This window comes from Mirounga leonina, unplaced genomic scaffold (genome assembly GCF_011800145.1).
Source record: "Mirounga leonina isolate KUSES-001 unplaced genomic scaffold, KU_Mleo_1.0 Mir_95, whole genome shotgun sequence".
In the NCBI taxonomy this organism is placed as follows: Eukaryota; Metazoa; Chordata; class Mammalia; order Carnivora; family Phocidae; genus Mirounga; species Mirounga leonina.
The window spans coordinates 5,639,679-5,659,967 of NW_023270865.1; the positions used below are offsets into that span (position 1 = coordinate 5,639,679).

Genomic DNA, 20,289 nt, shown 5'->3' on the forward strand with positions numbered 1-20,289 from the left:
TTAACCATTTTTAATTGTCCAGCACAGTGGCGTCAAGCACCTTCCCATTGTTCTGCAACCATCACCACCATCCGTCCCCAGAACTTTCTCTTCATCCCAGACTGGGAGCTCAGTACCCATTCAGCAGCAGCTTCCTTCCCCCACTCCCACCTCTGGCACCCACCCTTCTAGTTCCTGTCTCTAGGGTTTGACTACTCTAGGTATCCCATGTAAGTGGAACCGTACAGTATTTGTCCTCTTATGTCTGGCTCATTTCACCCAGCATCATGTCTTCAAGGTTCATCCATATTGTATCATTTGTCAGAATTCTATTTCTTTTATTTTTTTAATTATTTTTATTAACATATAATGTATTTTTTCTTTCAGGTGAATTCCATTTCTTTTAAAGACTGAGTAATATTTCATTGTAGTTATATACCCTGTTTCTTTATCTATCCATCCCTTAGTGGACATTTGGGTTGTTTCTACCTTTTGATTATTGTGAATAATGGTGCCATGGACATGGGTGTACAAATACCGGTTCGAGTCCCCGCCTCCAGTTCTTTGGGATGTATTCCCAGCAGGGGACTTGGTGGGCCATCTGATCATCCTGTTTCATTTGTTGAAGAACCACCATACTGTTTCCTAGAGTGGCTGCACCATTTTCCATTCCCACCGGCAATGCGCAAGTGTTCCCATTTCTTCACACCCTTGACAACACCTGTTACTTCCCATTTTTTGGATAATGGCCATCCTAAGGGGTATGAAGTGGCAGTCAGTTTTGTTTCAGGGTATATCTTAAACCATATTATCTGAATCTCCAGCTGCTGGCAGGAATTTCAGGCATCTTTGTGAGGCCTTTATACAAATCAGAAGCATGTTGTTGTATGGAAAAGTGATAAAGCACATCCTGGTGCTGTGTTTCCCTATGCGGGCCCGTGAAGGTTAACAAAACACAGATGCGACTCGGAGAAATCTGACGTCCATCCCACTAGCATGTACATCCCATGGAGGGAAGCTTTTCCAGACTTGTCACCAGCTAATTCCCCCCCACACGCACACATACGCACTTACTATCGCTGTGATTGGACATTGCTAGTGTCCTTCCTTATTTGTTTAATGCATCCCCCCAACTACGCTCCAAGCTTGAGGGAGGTGCACCATGTCTGCTTCATCCTGGCAGGCATAAGTCATTCAGAACCTTTTGTTAAGTACTCTTTCTTTTAAGAAGATTGTTATTCTTTCTTCGAATCAGTAAAAATAGAATTTGCTTTTATTATTTGGCTTCCAGTACTTTAGGAATTCTTATAATGTAAATGCATGTAACAGTGCAGACAGAAGCATAGTCCATTGATATCTGAGTTATGCCAGCATAATGAGCTCTCAGGACAAATACCACATCAGCCAGGGAGGGAGGGACGGACTGGCCGTGAGGGAATAAAGGTGATGAGTTAGAATGGACTAGAATGGACAGAGTGCGTCATGTGATTTCTTCTTCTCCCATTTTAATTATAAAAATTCGGCACCAAACAAAAAACATATTTAATGGGAAAGTTTGGCAAAATGTTTATGTATTTCCTACCCGGGGGATGACATTTTTCTTGTAAAATACTAATATAAATGTAAAAAACAATATACTCTTTTAAGGGAAAAAAGTATCATTACTTCTTAACAAATATGAGCTTGCAAACGCTGCTCCCTTGTCCGCACAGTATCCTGTATGCTGACATTGTTGGCTTCACCCGGCTGGCCAGTGACTGCTCTCCAGGAGAATTGGTCCACATGCTGAACGAGCTCTTTGGAAAGTTCGACCAAATTGCAAAGGTGAGTAGTAGTGAGTCCCTTCTTCTTTGAGGATTTATAAAATCGTGGCTTCCTTTTTCTCCCGTCCCTTATCAAGTCTTTGTTTTTTCATAGAGCACCATTTAGGACTGGTGTTTATAGATTTGTAGGGTTTATTTGCCATTGGGCTGTGATGAGCCTCATTTCTCGGGGTTGAGAAATGTTGCAGCATATAATTAGCACAGGTTTGCATCTATTTTTAACATTCCTGCTTATAGAGAGCTCCACGCACATACAGTAAATACACTCAAGATGATGAATTTAAGATGCACATCCCTCTGCCCGGTGCTGTTCTGAGTTCCTCTTTTTAGGCATTTCCGTGTCAGGAGTTGGAAACACGATTGCCCTCATCCAGTTGTAACTATTCATGTATTCAGCACCCTGGGAGAACCCCTAAAGTAGGATGCATGTTTCCCACCCAAACCCTTTACTAACTCTTGTCTCATTGGTATCCATTGACCCTTTTGCCTCTTAAACAGAAACATTAAGTTCCGTATTTGCCGTTCCTATGCTCATGGAGAGGAAATGGTGATAGGCGATCTAAAACCATGCTAGAACTTGCGTATTTACTGGAACCGTGAGGGTTGCTGGTGGGAATAGTGATAAAAATGATTTCCTCCCTTGCCAGCCCTTTACTTCCACCTCATAAAGCATTACCGGTCAGCCTCATTCTTTCTTTGAATTATTTCCAACAAAAAATACTTCATTATGCTTATTAAAATGAATTATTTATATATGGAAGAGAGAGTTGGTTCCAAATTTAGTTCCCTGCAAGATTCATCTCATTTTAAACCATACAGAACATTCCAGGCAAGCCTCTTAGGAATAAATGATGTTCACAGGGTCACTCCTGGGTCAGGCTCCCCAGGAAGTGCCTTCGGCTGCCTGCCTGACCAGGATGGATCATTGGGGATTTTTAAAAAAGCAGTTAGAGTATAGCACTGCTTTCTTTTTTTTACCAAACCAAAGGAAGAGGTTGAGTTTTTTGGGTGCTCATTTTTAGAAAAAGATGATTTAAACTTAAATAATGTCTTAAAAGTTTGAATTAATAAAAGGTCATTTTTGTCACATTAGGAGGAAACATCCCAATCTTGGCAGGTGACAGCATAGCTCCAATATTAACGTGGCCTTCTCCCTCTGTGCAAGTCTCAGTGTCTGAATGTCCCCTTTTTATGAAGACACCAGTCATATTGGATTGGTGACCCACCCTACTCCTGCATGACCTCATCTTAACTAATTATACCTGCAATGAGGTCAAGTTCATACTGGTGTTAGGCACACCAGGTGTTAGGACTTCAGTATATGAATTTGGGGAAGACAAAATCCATTGCTCATAACAGAAATACTTAGCGTGACCTTCTGTTCCTCTCTGATGGTTTGAACAACAGAATGTCCAGGCAGTATCAGATTATAGCCTAGGATGGCTTGGTCCAATCATTGCTGGTCACAGAGGGAGCATGTTTTGGGAACTAGTTTATGCCTCAGGTTTAAATAACAGGGAAGTGGACAGCATCATAAGCAAAGAGATAACTCAGCCAACTGAGTAAATTCTACATAAAGCACATAACCACGCTAAGGAACCCAAAAGCATTCACTTATTTTTTAATCTTTTAAACCAGTTTATTGAGGTATAATTGACATATGAAAAACTGTACATATTTAATATATGAAATGTAATGAGCTTGAGGATAAGCATACACCTGGGAAACCACCGCCACAATCTATTCAATAAACATATCCACCACATACAGGTGTCCCTCTTGCCCTCTTCATTTATTATTGATGATGATGATGATGATGTGACTAAAACACTGAACATCAGCTCTGTCTTCTTAGCACGTTCTGAAGTATACAGTACAGTATTGTTAACTATAGACAATGTTATACAGTAGAACTCTAGGACTTCCTCATCTTACATAACTAAAACTGTGTGCCCTCTGGCCCATACCCCCCATTTCCCCCTTCCCTCAGGCCCATCAACCACCAGTGTACTCTGCTTCTGTGAATTTTACATTCTAGATTCCCCATCTAAGTGAGATCACGCGGTATCTATCCTCTGGGTGTCCTGAATAAAGTCAGGCTAATTTCACTTAGCAAACCAAGTCTGACAGCACATTTAAAGGACCGTACAGAAAGACCATCTGGGATTTATTTCTAGGATGCAAGGATGGTTCAACACACAAGTCACTCAACGTGATAGACCACATTAGCAGAATGAAGGGTAGAAATCACATGATCAGTAGATGCAGAGAAAGCATTTGGTGAAATTAAACACCCTTCCATGATAAAAACTCTTAACTGATAACATACAGAAGAAACTTACCTCAACAAAATAAAGCCATATGTGAAAAGCCCATAGCTAACATTATATTTGATGGAGGAAAACTGACAGCTTTGTCCCTAAGATTGGGAACACAGCAAGGATGCCTGCCCCCACCACTTCTGTTCAACATAATCCTGTACGTCCTAGCCAGAGCAAAAGAAAGAAAAGCCATCCAAATCAGAAAAGAAGTAAAATTATCTCTGTTTGCAGATTACATGACCTTGTGTGAAGAAAACCCTAAAATGTACACAAAATCTATTAGAAGTAATAGACAGGGCAGGGGTGCCTGGATGACTCAGTTAGTTGTGTGTCGATTCCGATTTCAGCTCAGGTCACAATGTCAGGGCTGTGAGATCGAGCCCCGTGTCTGGCTTAGCACTCAGCTGGGAGTCTGCTTCTCTCCTTCTCCCTCCCACTGCTCCTCTCTCCACTCGTGTGCACTCTCTCTCTCTCTCAAATAAATAAATCTTAAAAAAAAAAGAACTAATAGATGAATTCAGTAAAGTTGCAGGATACAAAATCAATGTACAAAAACCAGTTGCATTTCTTTATACTAGTAGTGAAGTATCTGAGAAGGAAATCAAGAAAACGATCCTATTTACATTATCATGAAAAAGAATAAAATACTTAGGAATAAACTTAACCAAGTAGATGGATGACTTGTACTCCGAAAACTGTAAAACATGGATGAAAGAAATCTAAAAAGACACAAATAAATAGACATCCCATGTTCATGAGTTGGAAGAACTAATATTGCTAAAATGTCCGTGATACCCAAAGCATCTACAGAGTCAATGCAATTCCTATCACAATCTCCATGGCATCTTTTCCAGAAACAGAAAAGACAATCTAAAATTCATACAGAACCACAGGACACCCCAAATAGCCAAAGCAGTTTTAAGCAAGAACAAAGCTGGGGGCATCACACTCCCTGATTTCAAAATGAATTACGAAGCTACAGAATCAAAACAGTAGGAGACTGGCATTAAAAACAGACACGCAGACCAATGGAACAGAACCAAGGGCCCAGAAATAAACCCATGCATATATGTATATGGTCACCTGATCTTTGATAAGTTTGCCAAGAATTCACTTTTGTTAATCTTAGTGTGTTCTAGATTCAGAATATCTATTTAGGAAGTATGGGATAGAAGCCCTACTAGTATGTAATTGTTTGCCTTTTTACTTATGAGATTTTTAATTAGGAATTACTAAGCAGATCGTCTGTAGCACCATAGATAAGTGTGAAAAAATGCCCCAGCTTGTGCACTCTCTATCACACAGGGAATGAAATATGCAAAATCTTCAACAAACCTAACACGTACTTAAGAACAAGAAAATCTTATGTTTGGGGCGCCTGGGTGGCTCAGTCATTAAGCGTCTGCCTTCGGCTCAGGTCATGATCCCAGGGTCCTGGGATTGAGCCCCACATGGGGCTCCCTGCTCAGCGGGGAGTCTGCTTCTCCCTCTCCCACTCCCCCTGCTTGTGTTCCCCCTCTCGCTGTGTCTCTCTCTGTCAAATAAATAAATAAAATCTTTAAAAAAAAAGAAAGAGGGCGCCTGGGTGGCTCAGTTGGTTAAGCGACTGCCTTCGGCTCAGGTCATGATCCTGGAGTCCCTGGATCGAGTCCCGCATCGGGCTCCCTGCTCAGCAGGGAGTCTGCTTCTCCCTCTGGCCCTCCCCCCTCTCATGCTCTCTCTATCTCATTCTCTCTCTCAAATAAATAAAAAAAAAAAGAAAATCTTATGTTCATTTTATTATTTCAGATTTGTTCAGTTTATGTATAAGCCTGCATTAGTGTTAAGAACGATAAGATCTGTGTTTGGCACATCTTCGTGTTTTTTTGATTCTTTGTCTTTTGCCTTTTTTCCTTTTTTTTTCCTTAGTGACGAGTCTATAAAGTAACTAGAAAAGTTAGAAGTGTGTGTAGGATTAATGCATATGAATGAAGCTAATCTCAATATCATAATATAAAAACAACCCAGCCAAGAAAAATAATGAGTCCCACTTCATATTAAAACAGTTTAACCTAAGGTCAGAATTAAGTTTTAAATCACTTGGCAATGTTGAATGGTGGCTTACTGTATTATGGAGATGTTTTTCAGAAGCTATGTTCTCAGGTAAGAATCTGCCTCAGCTTTAAAATAAATGAAGAAAACTATGAGCATAGTAGGGGATGACATGCAATTCTAATTCCAGTCAAGTTCTGATCGTCATTCACTGTCCTGGAAGATTCTGCTCTGCATGGCAGATCTCATTTCGCCATCAGTGCTTGCGATATTTGGGCTGGAGAGAATGATCCTGTCATTACACTACTCTGCTACTGTTAAGAGTAAATCATTCCAGAACATTCTCTCTGCTTTCCTTTCCTTCCCCTTTTCCTGATTCTTCCTGCTTTGGCAAATAGGCGTATGGGTGAGGGTGGTTCATTCCTGTTGGGTCATGAAGGGAAGCCCAACCAGGGCTCATTTCTGTCCCCACAAACCCTAGGTCACTGCGATGCTATCAGTAGAACTAACATTTGATGATATTCAGAAAATCTAAACCACTGTATGAGTGCTGAGTGTAACTGAATGCTGTGATTTCTTCTTCCAGGAGAATGAATGCATGAGAATAAAAATTTTGGGAGACTGCTACTACTGTGTGTCCGGACTCCCTATATCTCTCCCGAACCATGCCAAGAACTGTGTGAAAATGGGGCTGGACATGTGTGAAGCCATAAAGTAAGTGTAAGGCTTAGTAGGATCCTTTTTAACTGCTTAAGAATCTCAAGTTCTAATACTCACTCAGAACTGTTTCTGTGTTTCTGTCTACTGGGATTAAAAACATTATTGAGCCTTTAAATAGAAGTGTGCAGAGACCCAGCTGTTGGCATGTGAGTACCTCAGTCCAAAGTAAGACTTCTGGAAGTGTTTTGTATTGTTATGACTAGCCTTGGATTACAGCAACACCGAGGTAGAAATCTACGGGCAAGGAGAAGGTTGGGTTATTTCCAAAGTGATTTTTTTTTTTTTCATTTAAATATCTTCTCTAATCTTAAGGAAAAAGGTCTGTGCTTTTACCATATAACAGTTTCTCTTTTTTTTTAAGTTTTTACTTAAATTCCAATGAGTTAACATACAGTATATTAGTTTCAGATGTACAATTTAGCGATTCAACACTTCCATACAAACAATTTCTGACAAACAATATGGCTACACTCAAGTTGTCAGGGAGAAGGTAGTTTTCACCACCAGATTGCAATTCACATGAAATTCCAAAATTACTGCATCTCGTCGAAAATTCTCACCTCTATAAATTTAGTTTCAGTTTGTATACATAGAGTATGTTTTCTGTATTGTATTTATAGTTTCTTTTATCATAATTCTGGAGAAGCCATACTTATGTCGAATAATGTTACAGTTGACAAGTACTAGATAAAAGTGTAAAGTACAAAATTAATTTTTGTTACCAGTGCCATAATGTAGTTCTTCAGTAATGCCCGTGGTAGAAGCCAGAATATTCTTATAAATGGTAAAAGCTCTTGTTGGTTGATTGTATGACTGAAGGATTTTAGTGTATTGGGGTTTTTGATTGCCTATTTCAGTCAAGTGATTTTACCCTATCCTGCACACATTTTCGGTCTAAACAGGACAGGAATTATGTGGTTGGTGCTCTATTTCTTTGTCTCAGTGGTAGAGTAAATGGGGCTCTCAGTGGGAAGGCAGTGAGCCCAGCTGTCACGGGCTTAGCCACCGTGTATGTGGGTCACACGGTGAAGTGAACTAAAAAGATTTGTGGGTGGCTTTCCCAGGGCTGTCCAGGGATAAACAGTGAAGCCCACACTGCCTCCAGTAAGTGTGGGAGATCTCAGTGGTCCAGGGCCTCTAGGTCGGCAGTGGTGACCACAGACCACTGTGGACAGATCAGCCTTGGGAGGCAAGTGAATTAAGTGGAACTGAAGAAAGAACAGAGATGGGAAGTTTAGTCAGTGTGGCCTCCGCTTCCCACACGAAATACATTGTGTGCAAATCACCTTGTCCCCCTGCTTCTTCCCCAAAGTAACTCATTTGTCTTCTCTGACATGAAAAATATTTTTACTTTGTTTCAGAAGTAATTAACTATTTCCCACTCTGGGTCCAGACAGTGTAAGTGAATTTAATCAGTAAAACTAATAGGTTTTCTCAAATGTATTACCTGCCCCCGGAGGCACTCTCGGTGTGGGTTTCCAGCATGGGATGAAAGGGGTTCTGGTGGGAGAAAGGGCTTTTTTAATGTACTTATTATGCACATCAATAATATATCGGATTACTGAAGTTTGATTTCTGCTTTTGGGTCAACTGCTTCCCAGTTCTGTTTACGTTATTCCAGCACGTTGAAGAGCCTTTAGGAGAAAGAACACTTACGTTCTGCCCACTGGCACATCACCAGCTCATCAGTAATATTTTTTTCTGTTATATTTTTTTTATCATGGTAAAATAATACATAACTATTGCCCCCTAACATTTTTACATATACAGTTCAGTGGCATTAAGTTAAGTACATTTAAACTGTGTACAACCTGCACCACTGTCCACTTCCAGGAACTTTTCATCATCCCAGACAGAAACTTCATACCCATTAAGCAGTAACTCTCCATTACCTTCTCTTCCCAGCCCCTGGCAACCCCTTTTCCACTTTCGGTCTCTGCGAATTTGCCTTTTCTAGATGCGTCATATGTGTGGAATCACACAACATTTTTTGGTTAGTGTTTGGCTTATTTCACGAGGTATAATGTTTTCAAGGCTCGTCCACATTGTGGAATGTGTCAGCACTTCATTCCTTTTAATGGTGGAGTAATTAATCCCATTGTATGTGGATACCACGTTTTATTTATCCATCTGTGATGGATGCAGAGGTAATATCTCCTGTGTCCAGAATCTCAGCAACGTTAGAAGATTTGAGGAAACTTTCAAGGACTCTTGCTTGTAGCTAAACTTATCAAGTCAGGCAATGGTGGTATGTCTCTGTGCTCTGCACTCACTGACCAAGGGTGTCCACATTCTCTCTCTGTTCTAAATCACGTGTTCGGCTCCTCTGCATTTGACACAGTGATCAGTATTAGGTTGTTTTTTTGTACTTCCAGAATAGGGAGGAACAGAGAGGGCATCTCAGCAAATGTCAGGGATTCTTTGTTCTTCTAACATACAGGGCAAATATTTCCACTCACATGTGTTGAACCATAAAATGAGGATGAATATGAGAATTCTAATTTTTTAAGGTAGTGGAGAGAAAGAGTACACTTGGAATTTCTCCAGATTACCTCAGGTTTTTCCTAGAATCTGGGAACACTTGGCTGTACTTTTCCTTCGGGTTTGGACCCCCACACATGTTCAGCACCTCATTCTCTGTTAGCTAAAAGACTGACACAGAGCACGTCAGTGGTGGTTTGGAATATTCCCAGTGCTTAGAGAGATTTTTTTTTCCCTGTCATGAAAATGTAAACTGTTCTTAATCGAGGAGGTAATATGCAGAGCCCTGACTTTGTAAGTGATTAGGGTTCCTCTTAAACTGGGAAGATTGTCTTCTATTGTCACAAGCTTTAAGCAACTATTTCGATATTTTTCTATAGATCACACAGGTTGCATCCAAACGCATTAAAACATGCGGTCAGTCAATTCATCTGAACCCTTGATCAACCCATTTTTCTAAAAAAGACACAAGGGACATGGAGATGGTTTTAAAGAGGGTATTATGTGAAGCACAATAAGTCAGAGAAAGACAAATACCATATGATTTCACTCATAATTGGAATTTAAGAAACAAAACATGAACATAGGGGAAGGGAAAGAAAAATAAAATAAGATAAAAACAGAGAGAGAGGCAAACCATAAGAGAATCTTAACTCCAGAAAACAAACTGAGGGTTGCTGGAGGGGAGGTGGGGGGGTGGGGTAACTGGGTGATGGGCATTAACGAGGGCATGTGATGTAATGAACATTGGATGTTGTATGCAACTGATGAATCACTGAACTCTACCTCTGAAACTAATAATACAGTATATGTTAATTAAATTGAGCTTAAAAATCTTTTTAAAAAACTCAAATCATTCACCAGTCAGTTCTGTCAAAATGGCCAACTATGGAGTATGTCATCCACCCTTCTTTCCCTCTTGATTTTCTACTGACCATACTTGGTCAACAGAAATGTCATGTGGTTGGATGTGGTTCAGTAACAGAAAATCTTAAGAACAATTACAGGTTTGATGGCAAATTTTTCAGGATCATTATCTCCCAAAGACAGAAGCACAGTAAAATCCTTTGGAAATGACCTGTGTCAATTAGGAAACTTCTCCAAGTGTCCATGTTGTACCAAACCCCTGATGGATATAGAGGCATGTATCTTCGTGGGGCTGACTCTCTGAGGGCAGATGTGGACACAAGCAGGGAAAGCTGAGTACACTCAGGGAGGCTGGAGCACCAAGGAGGGGTGCCCACATCAACCTAGAAGGAGGGACCAGAATGAGGTGCCTTCCCAGATGAGGTCATGCCTCAGCCACTGATGGAAAACCAATGCCAGCTGGCCACGTGATGCCAGTGCCCTGTCAGGAGAGGGAGGCTCAGGGCAGAGGGCAGCACAGAGAAGAGCCATCTTGAGCAGAGGCCCAGAGTTGAGGACCATATGGTGCCCAGGCAGCCATAAGCCGATAGAGGACGGAGCAATAAGGGGCAGCCCTCCAGGGTCATGTTGAGGCTCTGCCCATCGTGTGGGCAGGAGTGAAGGGTCTGGAGGACTTGCATGGTACCAAATAGGTTGTGACTTCTTTGTGAAAAAGCAAAACAGGATGATAGGGAAGGAGGAAGGGATGGGAGGAGAGGGGGCGGGGGGGAAGGGAACGACTCTGTAGATTCCTTTTCTAGGAGGGCATTTCTTTTTACATTGTGGATCCATTTCTTCTTGTCATTTCTTATCACTTTCAGCATGCTCAAGTGATGTCAATGTATCATTGAAGCATGACATCCATGCCAGTGGCATTTTGAGATGCTTATTTACTGCGGCCCACACCTGGTAACCTCCGCCCTGCTGGGTTGTGATCAATGTCTTCACTTCCCTCCATATTTGCTCTGGGGCAATTCTCTCCTGACCTCCCTGCATACTTCTTCTGCAGTAATATTTCATTGATAAATACATTTAGTTGGGAGAAATAAATAAGCTTTTCCATTTTCCATTCAAAAAAGTTCTTCATTTGTCTCTGTAAATGGGTTACTGATTGGGTCCTAAAATATTTTTAAAACTATTGTTTTCAATTAGTTGCTTTTTAATGATACCTTCCTTATGCATGATTAAAACTTTTTAAAGAGTTTTGTTGTTGTTGTTTTTGTTAAAGACTGTGCACAGTGAAACGCTTTAAACTCATGGTTAGTTTTTTTTGAGAAATCCCTATTCAGGCTGAAGTCATTAGGCTCACAAATACGGCGTATTGTCTCTTATCGGGCGAAAATATTCACCGGGGACATGCATCGTGCTAAGTGCTAGAATCATAGATGGCATCTCAGACTCTTTCTGACGGTGCAAGGCCATGTCTCTTGATTCTGGTGTGAGAATTCAGAGCAGGTATCAGCACATGATAGGTGAAAACCCAAAGCTACAGCCGAAATGCTGCATCAGCTCCAACAGTCTGGCGTGATGTGGCTGTCGTAGCCAGGGCCTTGGAGCTCTTGGTTTAGTCTGGGAGCAACCAGAAAGAAAATGCCTTTCTCTTGGCCCAGAGCAGCCATCTTCTGCCGCAGGAGGGAATCGTGACTCTATTTCCAAAAGTCTGAAAAATTCTGAGTAACACAGTGCCCTGAAAATTGGCCAAGAGTCAAAGGAAGAAGAGGGTGTTTCCAGATGGTGATGCTTCTCTCCTTCTCTTCAGGAAAGTGAGGGACGCCACTGGAGTGGATATCAACATGCGCGTGGGAGTGCATTCTGGGAACGTCCTCTGCGGGGTGATTGGTCTGCAGAAGTGGCAGTATGACGTGTGGTCCCATGACGTGACCTTGGCCAATCACATGGAAGCTGGAGGGGTCCCTGGGTAAGGCGCATCTGGATTTCTCTTTTCAAGCTGTGGACACGGTTAGAAATGCCAGGCGATTGGATTAACAACCGACTGCAGGATACCTGGTGGTTTCTGACGCCTCTCAGCACCTGGTGATTCCTGCCCAGTGGCCCCTTACGTTAATTAGATTAACACGAACTCTCAAGTCTCAATTCTACCACCCCAAGACCCATGGTCAAAGACTGTGGATACTGGATCCTGAATTACTTGTATTTATTTGCAAATGTGTGAATAGTGACCTAGGTGAAAGGTGTTTTATCATGCAGGGCAGATGTGGCATTTCTCTATTACTGGTGACCTCTGAAGCCAGTATTATTGAAATGAGCAAACTGTACCATCTCCCTCCAGTTAGAAGAGCGTATTTCAGACAAGAGAATTTTGATGCACGTGCTATAATTTGGAAAAGCGTGGAAGCAAGCACTGAGAAAGAAAATCCGTACTTTTATACACATCAGCACACTCCCTAAAACGCCTTTGGCACGTGTTTCAAAAAATTCACTCACACAACAGAACTTCCTTATGGTTGAGTTTTATTTGCCATAATTCACCACACCCACCATGCGGGTTTCTGTGAGTGCAGAGAGGCCCTAAATGTTAGTGTCTTGTGACCTCTGCGAGCATCTTTCCAAAGCCCTGTTTAATAAAATATAAACCTGTATTATAGTCCATTTTACCAAGAACATAGAGCCTTGCCTTCCTTTGGGGGAGAAGAAATTATTTCTAAAATCACAAGTAAATAAGAAAAACCTTCATGTTTATCCTTACCTATCTTGATTGTGGTTTTAAAACGGAATTTCAGACGTGTTCACATTTCTTCCGTCACCCTGGAACACTTGAACGGCGCTTATAAGGTGGAGGAAGGAGACGGTGACATAAGAGACCCATATTTAAAACAGCACCTGGTGAAAACCTACTTTGTAATCAACCCCAAGGTCAGTACTGTAAAGAGTCTCTAATTACCCTTTGACTTCTGTGGTGAAGATAGAAAGGGGCAAATTACAGATACAGATAAGTGTTTTTAGTCAAGAATCCGTTGAATGCTTTCCTGGTCTTTGCCCCTAAAATGACCTTAAATGCATATGGCAGTTTGATTATGGCACATGTTTTATAATCATAAATTAAAATATCTATTAAAGGAACAGTTGCAGTGAATTGCTTGCTCCTATGATAAGGTTACTGTCTGTATGATGGGTTATAAGTGTTAGTCAATGTATGTGTTAGTCCATGAGGCTTCTGGAAGTCCCTCCGTGTGCCCACCCTGGCAACTGGGAAATTACATAAAGACAAAAAGTTTTGCTCAGGGCTTCAGATGATAAAAATCTAATTTGAGATGAAGTAGGATGAACATAGAAGAAGAAGGAAAGGAAGAAATTTCTAAACAATTAACCACTAAGTGTCACTGTGCAGACATGGTTAACTCTGAGGCAGTAAAATCCTCCGTTACCTAGAAGACGTGCCAGGCCACCGAGAGAGTTAGGAGCTGTCTCTTACTCTGATCATACCAGATGTCAGGCTCAAGCAAGGGCTTCTAGCTGTCATCTCTCATAGCCCTTCTCAAATTCCTGCCAAATGAGTGCCACTGCTATTTACAGACTAAGAATCTGAAGCTCCCAGGGGTTCTGTAACTTCCCCCCAGCTCACACGGCCAGTAAACTGTGCAGCCTATCAGCAAGAAACACCTCTGAACTGTCAAAACCAGTCTCGCAGAATCAACGAGGTCAAGGCCATGGATGCTCACCGGTGGTAGCCTCCCTGAAACTCCAAGTTCACCTTTGGAGACACACTACCAGCTCACGTGACAGCTGATCTGGAGACAGGCGTGTGTCAGTCAGGAAGAACTCGGGGCTATAGGCGGGAGGAGGAGGCCAAAAAAAAAAAAAAAAATGTATACAGAGAACGTTGTGTTCCGGCAAAAACACCCGAACACAGATTCCTAAGACCATTTCGCATCAGAAAATGGCCCTGATCTCTAGCAACTGCCCCTTTAAACCACGGTCATCAAGAAAGATTTGAAACAGAGCAGCCTATCTTGTTTAAGAATTTACTTTGTAAAAAATGCTCATTAAAATGACTATTATTTTTTCCTAAGTTTAAATTACAGGTGTCTTTTGCTCTCTGGGAAAAAAACCACTCAGTTCAAAGAGCTCGTAACACTGGAAGCCAGTCACGCTGAAGGAGGGAGGGCAGAAGCCGTGAAGAGCGAGGGGGCGAAGGGAGGAATCCCAGAGTCAGGGCGAGGGAGCAGGCAGGAGAAGGTTGGCCCCTTTGGTGTGCCAGGAGTAATGCTTTGTTTCCCACCCCAAGGGAGAACGAAGGAGCCCTCACCTCTTCAGGCCTCGCCACACCCTCGATGGAGCCAAGATGAGGGCATCCGTGCGCATGACCCGGTACCTGGAGTCCTGGGGAGCGGCCAAGCCCTTTGCACACCTGCATCACCGAGACAGCATGACCACGGAAAATGGCAAGATCAGCACCACGGTAAGCTCCCCCTGTGCCCCGCGGCGCCGGAGCGCCTCCGAAGCTTCCCGAACGCAAAAGGCCGGCATCTCGGGCCAAAATACCGCTGGTCCTAGTGAAGACCCCTTGCAAACAGCTGTCCAGTGTGAATGAGGGCCAGGCTCGGGTCGCCAAGGGTTCGAACCAGAGTGATTTTGTGTGATAACTTTATAACCCGGGACCATTTGATTTACTTGTTATTTCATTCAGTCATTAGCAACTGAATACAGTTGAACTTTTTTTTTTTTTTTTTTTTTTGTCCTGGCATTTTGTTTGTTTGCTCTCCTGAAGCCTGGTCATCATAATCAAAGAGCAAGTGAAGGCGTGATGTCCTTGCAGGTTGAATTGCCACATCCGGTCTGTCTTTTCACTGCGGGCGTGTTCAAGCCTTGTCAGCGGCAGCGAACATTCTATTGTGTAGCCCCTGACTTACCTCACTGCACCTTCCAACAGCTCATCAGGTGCCAGAGCTCCTTCCCACAATAAGATGGCTGAAACGCAGACAGAAAATAGAAAGACCCACAGGGGGCACGAAGAGTAACTACGGCAAAGCACTTAGAATAATCCCAATGGCGTTGTTAGATTTTTAAAACGATCTCTGAGTAAAATTTCATGTATAATGTCGTTAATTGTACTAGGGATGCAGTTGAGGCAAAAAAAAACAATGGAATGTTACCTAGTCCTCATCGGCTGATGAGAGGAGACCCATCAGGTTGTCAGCTGAAAGCGAACTTTTCCAATCTCCCTGTGCCCCCGCCTCCCAGCAGCCCACCGTGATGCCATCCACAGTCTTGTTTTGACTTCGTTAGATCTCTCCTCTCAACTTCCCTGGTGTTTTTTCTGAACTAAAAAGTAAATGTGATCTGTCAGAAGACCATATCCATTGGTCGACCAGGGAGCCCGCCAGGACATGTCTGAGAGCAGTTTGCCATCTGTTGGGAAGAGAGAGACCATAAGCAGCAAACAAGCAAACAGATGCTTCACCAGCTGAGCTACCCAGGCACCCCCAGTATAGGATATCTTAAGAAAATCCCAAAGCTTTGTTTAGTACGAGAAGCCCATACAACTGTTACTCGGCTGTGTCCCGTACTCACTTTGAGAAAGACCCCAGCATCATTCTTATTAATACATTCCAGCGTCAAGCAGTGTCATTGCCAAAAGTTATTTCTTTTACTGAATCTCCTGTGCAGAACTGCACTGACTCCTGATTCAGCGTTGATAGAGCTGGTGAATAATGCATTATTTTTCTTTATGTAATACGTGCTTGCTTCAGCAGCACATAGACTTTATGTAACAAGACTCGGGGTCTAGTTATTTTTTTTATTTTTTATTTATTTTCTATTTTATTTTTTAAAGATTTTATTTATTTATTTGACAGAGGAGAGAGAGGCAGCACAAGTAGGCAGAGCGGCAGGCAGAGGGAGAGGGAGAAGCAGGCTCCTCGCTGAGCAGGGAGCCCGATGTGGGGCTCGATCCCAGGACCCTGAGATCATGACCTGAGCCGAAGGCAGACGCTTAACCGACTGAACCACACAGGAGCCCCTAAGTCTAGTTATTTTTTAAAAAAATACCTTCCCTTTCACAGAGAAAGACAATTATCATATGGTTTCACTTATTTGTGGAACATAAGGAATAGCATGGAGGACATTAGGAGAAGGAAGGGAAAAATGAAGGGGGCGGAATCGGAGGGGTAGACGAACCATGAGAGACTATGGACTCCGAGAAACAAACTGAGGGTTCTAGAGGGGAGGGGGTGGAGGGATGGGTTGGCCCGGTGATGGGTATTAAAGAGGGCACGTACTGAATGGAGCACTGGGTGTTATACGCAAACAATGAATCATGGAACACTACATCAAAAACTAATGATGTACTGTATGGTGACTAACATACCATAAGAAAATAAAATTTAAAAAAAATCACTGGGCTAAATACATTCCTAATCTAACACTGGAGATGAAAGTATCTTCGGAGCCACTTGAAGAAGCTTTGTTTCAACTTTTATTTTAATTTCCACCACAAATGGATAAAAGTGGATCTTCTGGGGTTTTTTTTAAGTGTGTTGAACATTTCACAGCATGTCCCCCACTAAGAAACCCTCATCAGCTTCTCTGTCTCTGTCCTTTTTCAGAAGCTACCAGCACTCATGTGTTGGTTTGTTGTTTTTGATCAATGAGTCGTGATTTTACATACTTTACCAAGGGCACCAGTTTCTTACCAGCCTAGTTCAGGGATAATGCTTGACTGTAGATTTTGTGGTGATGTTTGTGTTTTAAAGCACTTTTTAATATTTCTCTGATTCCAGACAGGATTGTAAGATGTCTACAGTAACTAACAGTTACTTGCAAGGCCCTTATTTGAAATCGTATCTGCAAATATCAGGATGTCAGTTTTAAAGTTCCAGACAACAATCCTGATATTCCCAACATCTAGAGTTTATAGATGACACCAACATTCTAAGTATCAACTGTGGTTTTCATCTTCTTCACATTTATAATTAAGCTCCTCTTCCCCACGGGGGTAATTGTTACCTAAATGATGCCTTCCACAATAAAAGAAAAAATGTTATACATGATTATCACTGCAACATCAGTCTCTGATGTATGTGTTTAGAAACTAACAACCTTTTTTTGTTGTTGTTTTTTTTTTTGAATAGGATGTGCCAATGGGTCAGCATAATTTTCAAAATCGTACCTTAAGGTATGGTATTTGTTGTACTTTCTGATTTTTAAAGACTTGTCTTTTTTTTTCTGTATTTATTACTGAAAGTGATTATCATCAATTAGAGTAACTTGGAAGGCCATTTCTTCTAAAAAGAGCAGCTGCTTGTGAAAAAGCCCAATTAGATTGTTTTCAGCTTCTAAAAATATCATTATTAGGGTCATGTTATTAGGTTCAAAAGAGGGAAAAGGAAAAACAGCACTGGGTAAGCACATTAGAACTTTAAATTGTTTTTCCTAAAAATGACTCTTCTTAATGTTAATATGTAGTAAAAAATTGGATTTTCTTAAAAGTAGTATGCTGCTTAAAATTACATTTTTTGTGTGTGTTGAATCCTAGAGATAAAAAAAGCAAGATAAGTCCGGCCTTTCTATAGTGAAAAGAAGGCCTGCCAACCTGCTCAAAAAAAAAAAGAGAAAAGCTTCACACGGTGTCCACAGGCCCCTTGTCACCATCAGCCACAGAATGTAGGCACTAACCCTTTTTCATGATCCTCTAGCTTTTGGGCTCAGAGTTTTATATTAGTATTGGTTTGGGAGTTAAGTATTTCTTATTGAAGTCATTAGGACAATTAGTGAAAAGCCCAAAGCTTAAGTCAGCCTTTCTTTTCCCACAGAGAAGTGCGTTTATTCTGTAGAAAATGCATTGTATCCAAGTATAATTAAACACGATTAGATTGTTACCTGCCACATCCTTGCAAATAGCGCACCTTATTCCAGAATCTTCTGTGGGACTTCATTTGTTCTAATGAGCTCTAATTCGTATTTTGTATCACATTTGAAATTTTAATATTGAGATATAATACTTAGAGTGCTATGTTGTAAGGATATTGGGTTCTTGGGTTTTTGAAGCATTAAGAGGCACATTAAAGAGAACTTACATTAATTTAGGAACATCATGGACCCCATAAGATGACTTGAGAAGGTGAAATTCTTCAAGCCAGTAAGACGTTAGCAGATCCGTAAGCAACTGTCCATGGAAATTTCATAGGCATCTTTTCATTTTATATTCCATATTTCTTCTGTCACCTATCTCGTCCTCCCTGAGATTCTGCCTCAAGGGTCTATTTACTAGACCTTACTATTTACTGAAATTAGCATGGGGATGCCTTGTGGAGGGCCCATATGATGTGGGCAGCAGCTCCTGGGAAGAGTGCTGTGTGGAAGACAATGACAATAAGCCATCTTTTGGATCTGTACCAGGCATACAGAAGATCTCGTGTCACCCCTGTAGCATCACTCCAACACAGACTCTATGCTGTTACCATTTTAGAAGGGAGGACACAGAGGCGCGAGGGGTGAGGAGAAGGCCCAAGCCACGTGGCTGGCAGAGGAGAGGCCCAGATTTGTGCTCTGGCCTTGTGACCCCAAACTCTGCACCCCTAACTGCTCTCCTGTCCTGCCGGCCTTGCTGGGAGCCTCTCCCATATCGATTCCACTTTCCTCTGCAGTGGTTGGATCGCTGGTGGCCCCAGGGCCTCATGGAGAGAGCACCACTTCCAAATCAGCCTCACTGGGGCTGTCTTCACATGTCCTGGTTTCCGCCAGTGGCCTGCGTTATAAAATCTCCCTGAGCCTTCAGCCTGGCCATTGAGCCAGCATGCCCTGGTATAGAACATTACCAGGGCCTCCTCCCCGCATCCTCAGATACAGTAGACCAGGTGGGGAGTGGGACAGGTCGGGGAAGGGGCTCAGGAGGAAGAATGGAAGGAAATTGGAAATCAGGGTAACCCAGGGGCAGGAACATAGACTGGACAGCCAGAAACACCTGACGTCTGAGGAATACAACCCAAGCTGGCAAATTAAGAACTCCCGGTGGTAGATTATCAGCTCCCTGGGTGTCCTGTCATTCACCATAGCAGAGATCACAAAATGACAGAGACAGGGGAACTACGTGTTAAGAATTATTATCCAGATAATCAGTAAGCACAGTGGATGTGTAATGATACCCACGTATGGGCTACTCTGTGCTCACCTTTACATCGTTATGTGCTGTGTAGACATTATGTAAACTAATCCTGAAACAGATTCATGGAGGCAATGCTCTGGTTAGCCCCGGGCATACCATGGAAGGATTACGTTTTCCTGTGAGCCTCCAGGGAGCTACACTGTTCTTAGATTTGGCAAGACTTTGTGAAAAAGAAAGCCACCAATTGAAGTCTACAAACTCAAGTGTAGGCAGAGGGCCAATACAAAAAACATGAAGGTACCTCCTTGCCTCTAAATGACAATGAACCATCCTAGATGATTGCTAAATTAACTTTTTTTTTTTAAAAGAAGGGAAAAATGAATTGAATGTTCCTTCTTCAAATGTAAGCATGCTTAGAATTTGGCATGCTTACACTTCTTTGTTCAGTTTGCTCATATCTGTAGGTGGATCACTTCGGATCATTGTGCTTTTGAACCGGGAATGCCCGGGGCCCGTTTCAAGAAGGCAGGAGCTCAGGGCAACAACCCACCAATGGTGTTGGGATGATAGGAAGGCCCGTCTGTCTCGTTCATGATACTCTCGGGAGATTTAATTACAGATAGATGTGACAGTGCTATTCTTGTCTGTTATCTAGGGGCAGTTCTGAATTGAGAACAGTTACTGTCATCCCAGAGTAGAAGGCCTGTCCGATTAGTAATTGCCATCCCCCACCACCCCAAGCCCAGAGAAGCCGTGGGCTCGCTCCACGTTAGACCAGGTGACTTGCAGGTGCTCTACTCAGTTTTGTGAGGCTCCTGTGTGCTTTTACTCTCCGCAACAGATGTGTAATTTTTAAAAATAGGGATTATTTTGATTTTTCTCCTTTATATGATTCTCATGCGAATGGTCAAATTAACCTTGGGGAGCTCATTCTTTTGGCCTAATTTGTTGACAAGGCGTCTTT

The 20,289-nt window shown here is 42.2% G+C and overlaps 1 protein-coding gene across 1 annotated transcript in view; it reads left to right on the forward strand.

Annotated features, from left to right (window-relative positions):
• The window catches only part of ADCY2 (adenylate cyclase 2), a 388,609-nt gene that overhangs the window by 273,761 nt on the left and 94,559 nt on the right, over positions 1 to 20,289 (forward strand). Inside the window, exons 6-11 of the mRNA XM_034998852.1 lie at positions 1,692 to 1,803; positions 6,741 to 6,868; positions 12,021 to 12,179; positions 13,003 to 13,135; positions 14,508 to 14,681; positions 17,353 to 17,396. Coding sequence (XP_034854743.1) covers positions 1,692 to 1,803; positions 6,741 to 6,868; positions 12,021 to 12,179; positions 13,003 to 13,135; positions 14,508 to 14,681; positions 17,353 to 17,396 — 750 coding nt within the window. The remainder of the gene's footprint in view (positions 1 to 1,691; positions 1,804 to 6,740; positions 6,869 to 12,020; positions 12,180 to 13,002; positions 13,136 to 14,507; positions 14,682 to 17,352; positions 17,397 to 20,289) is intronic.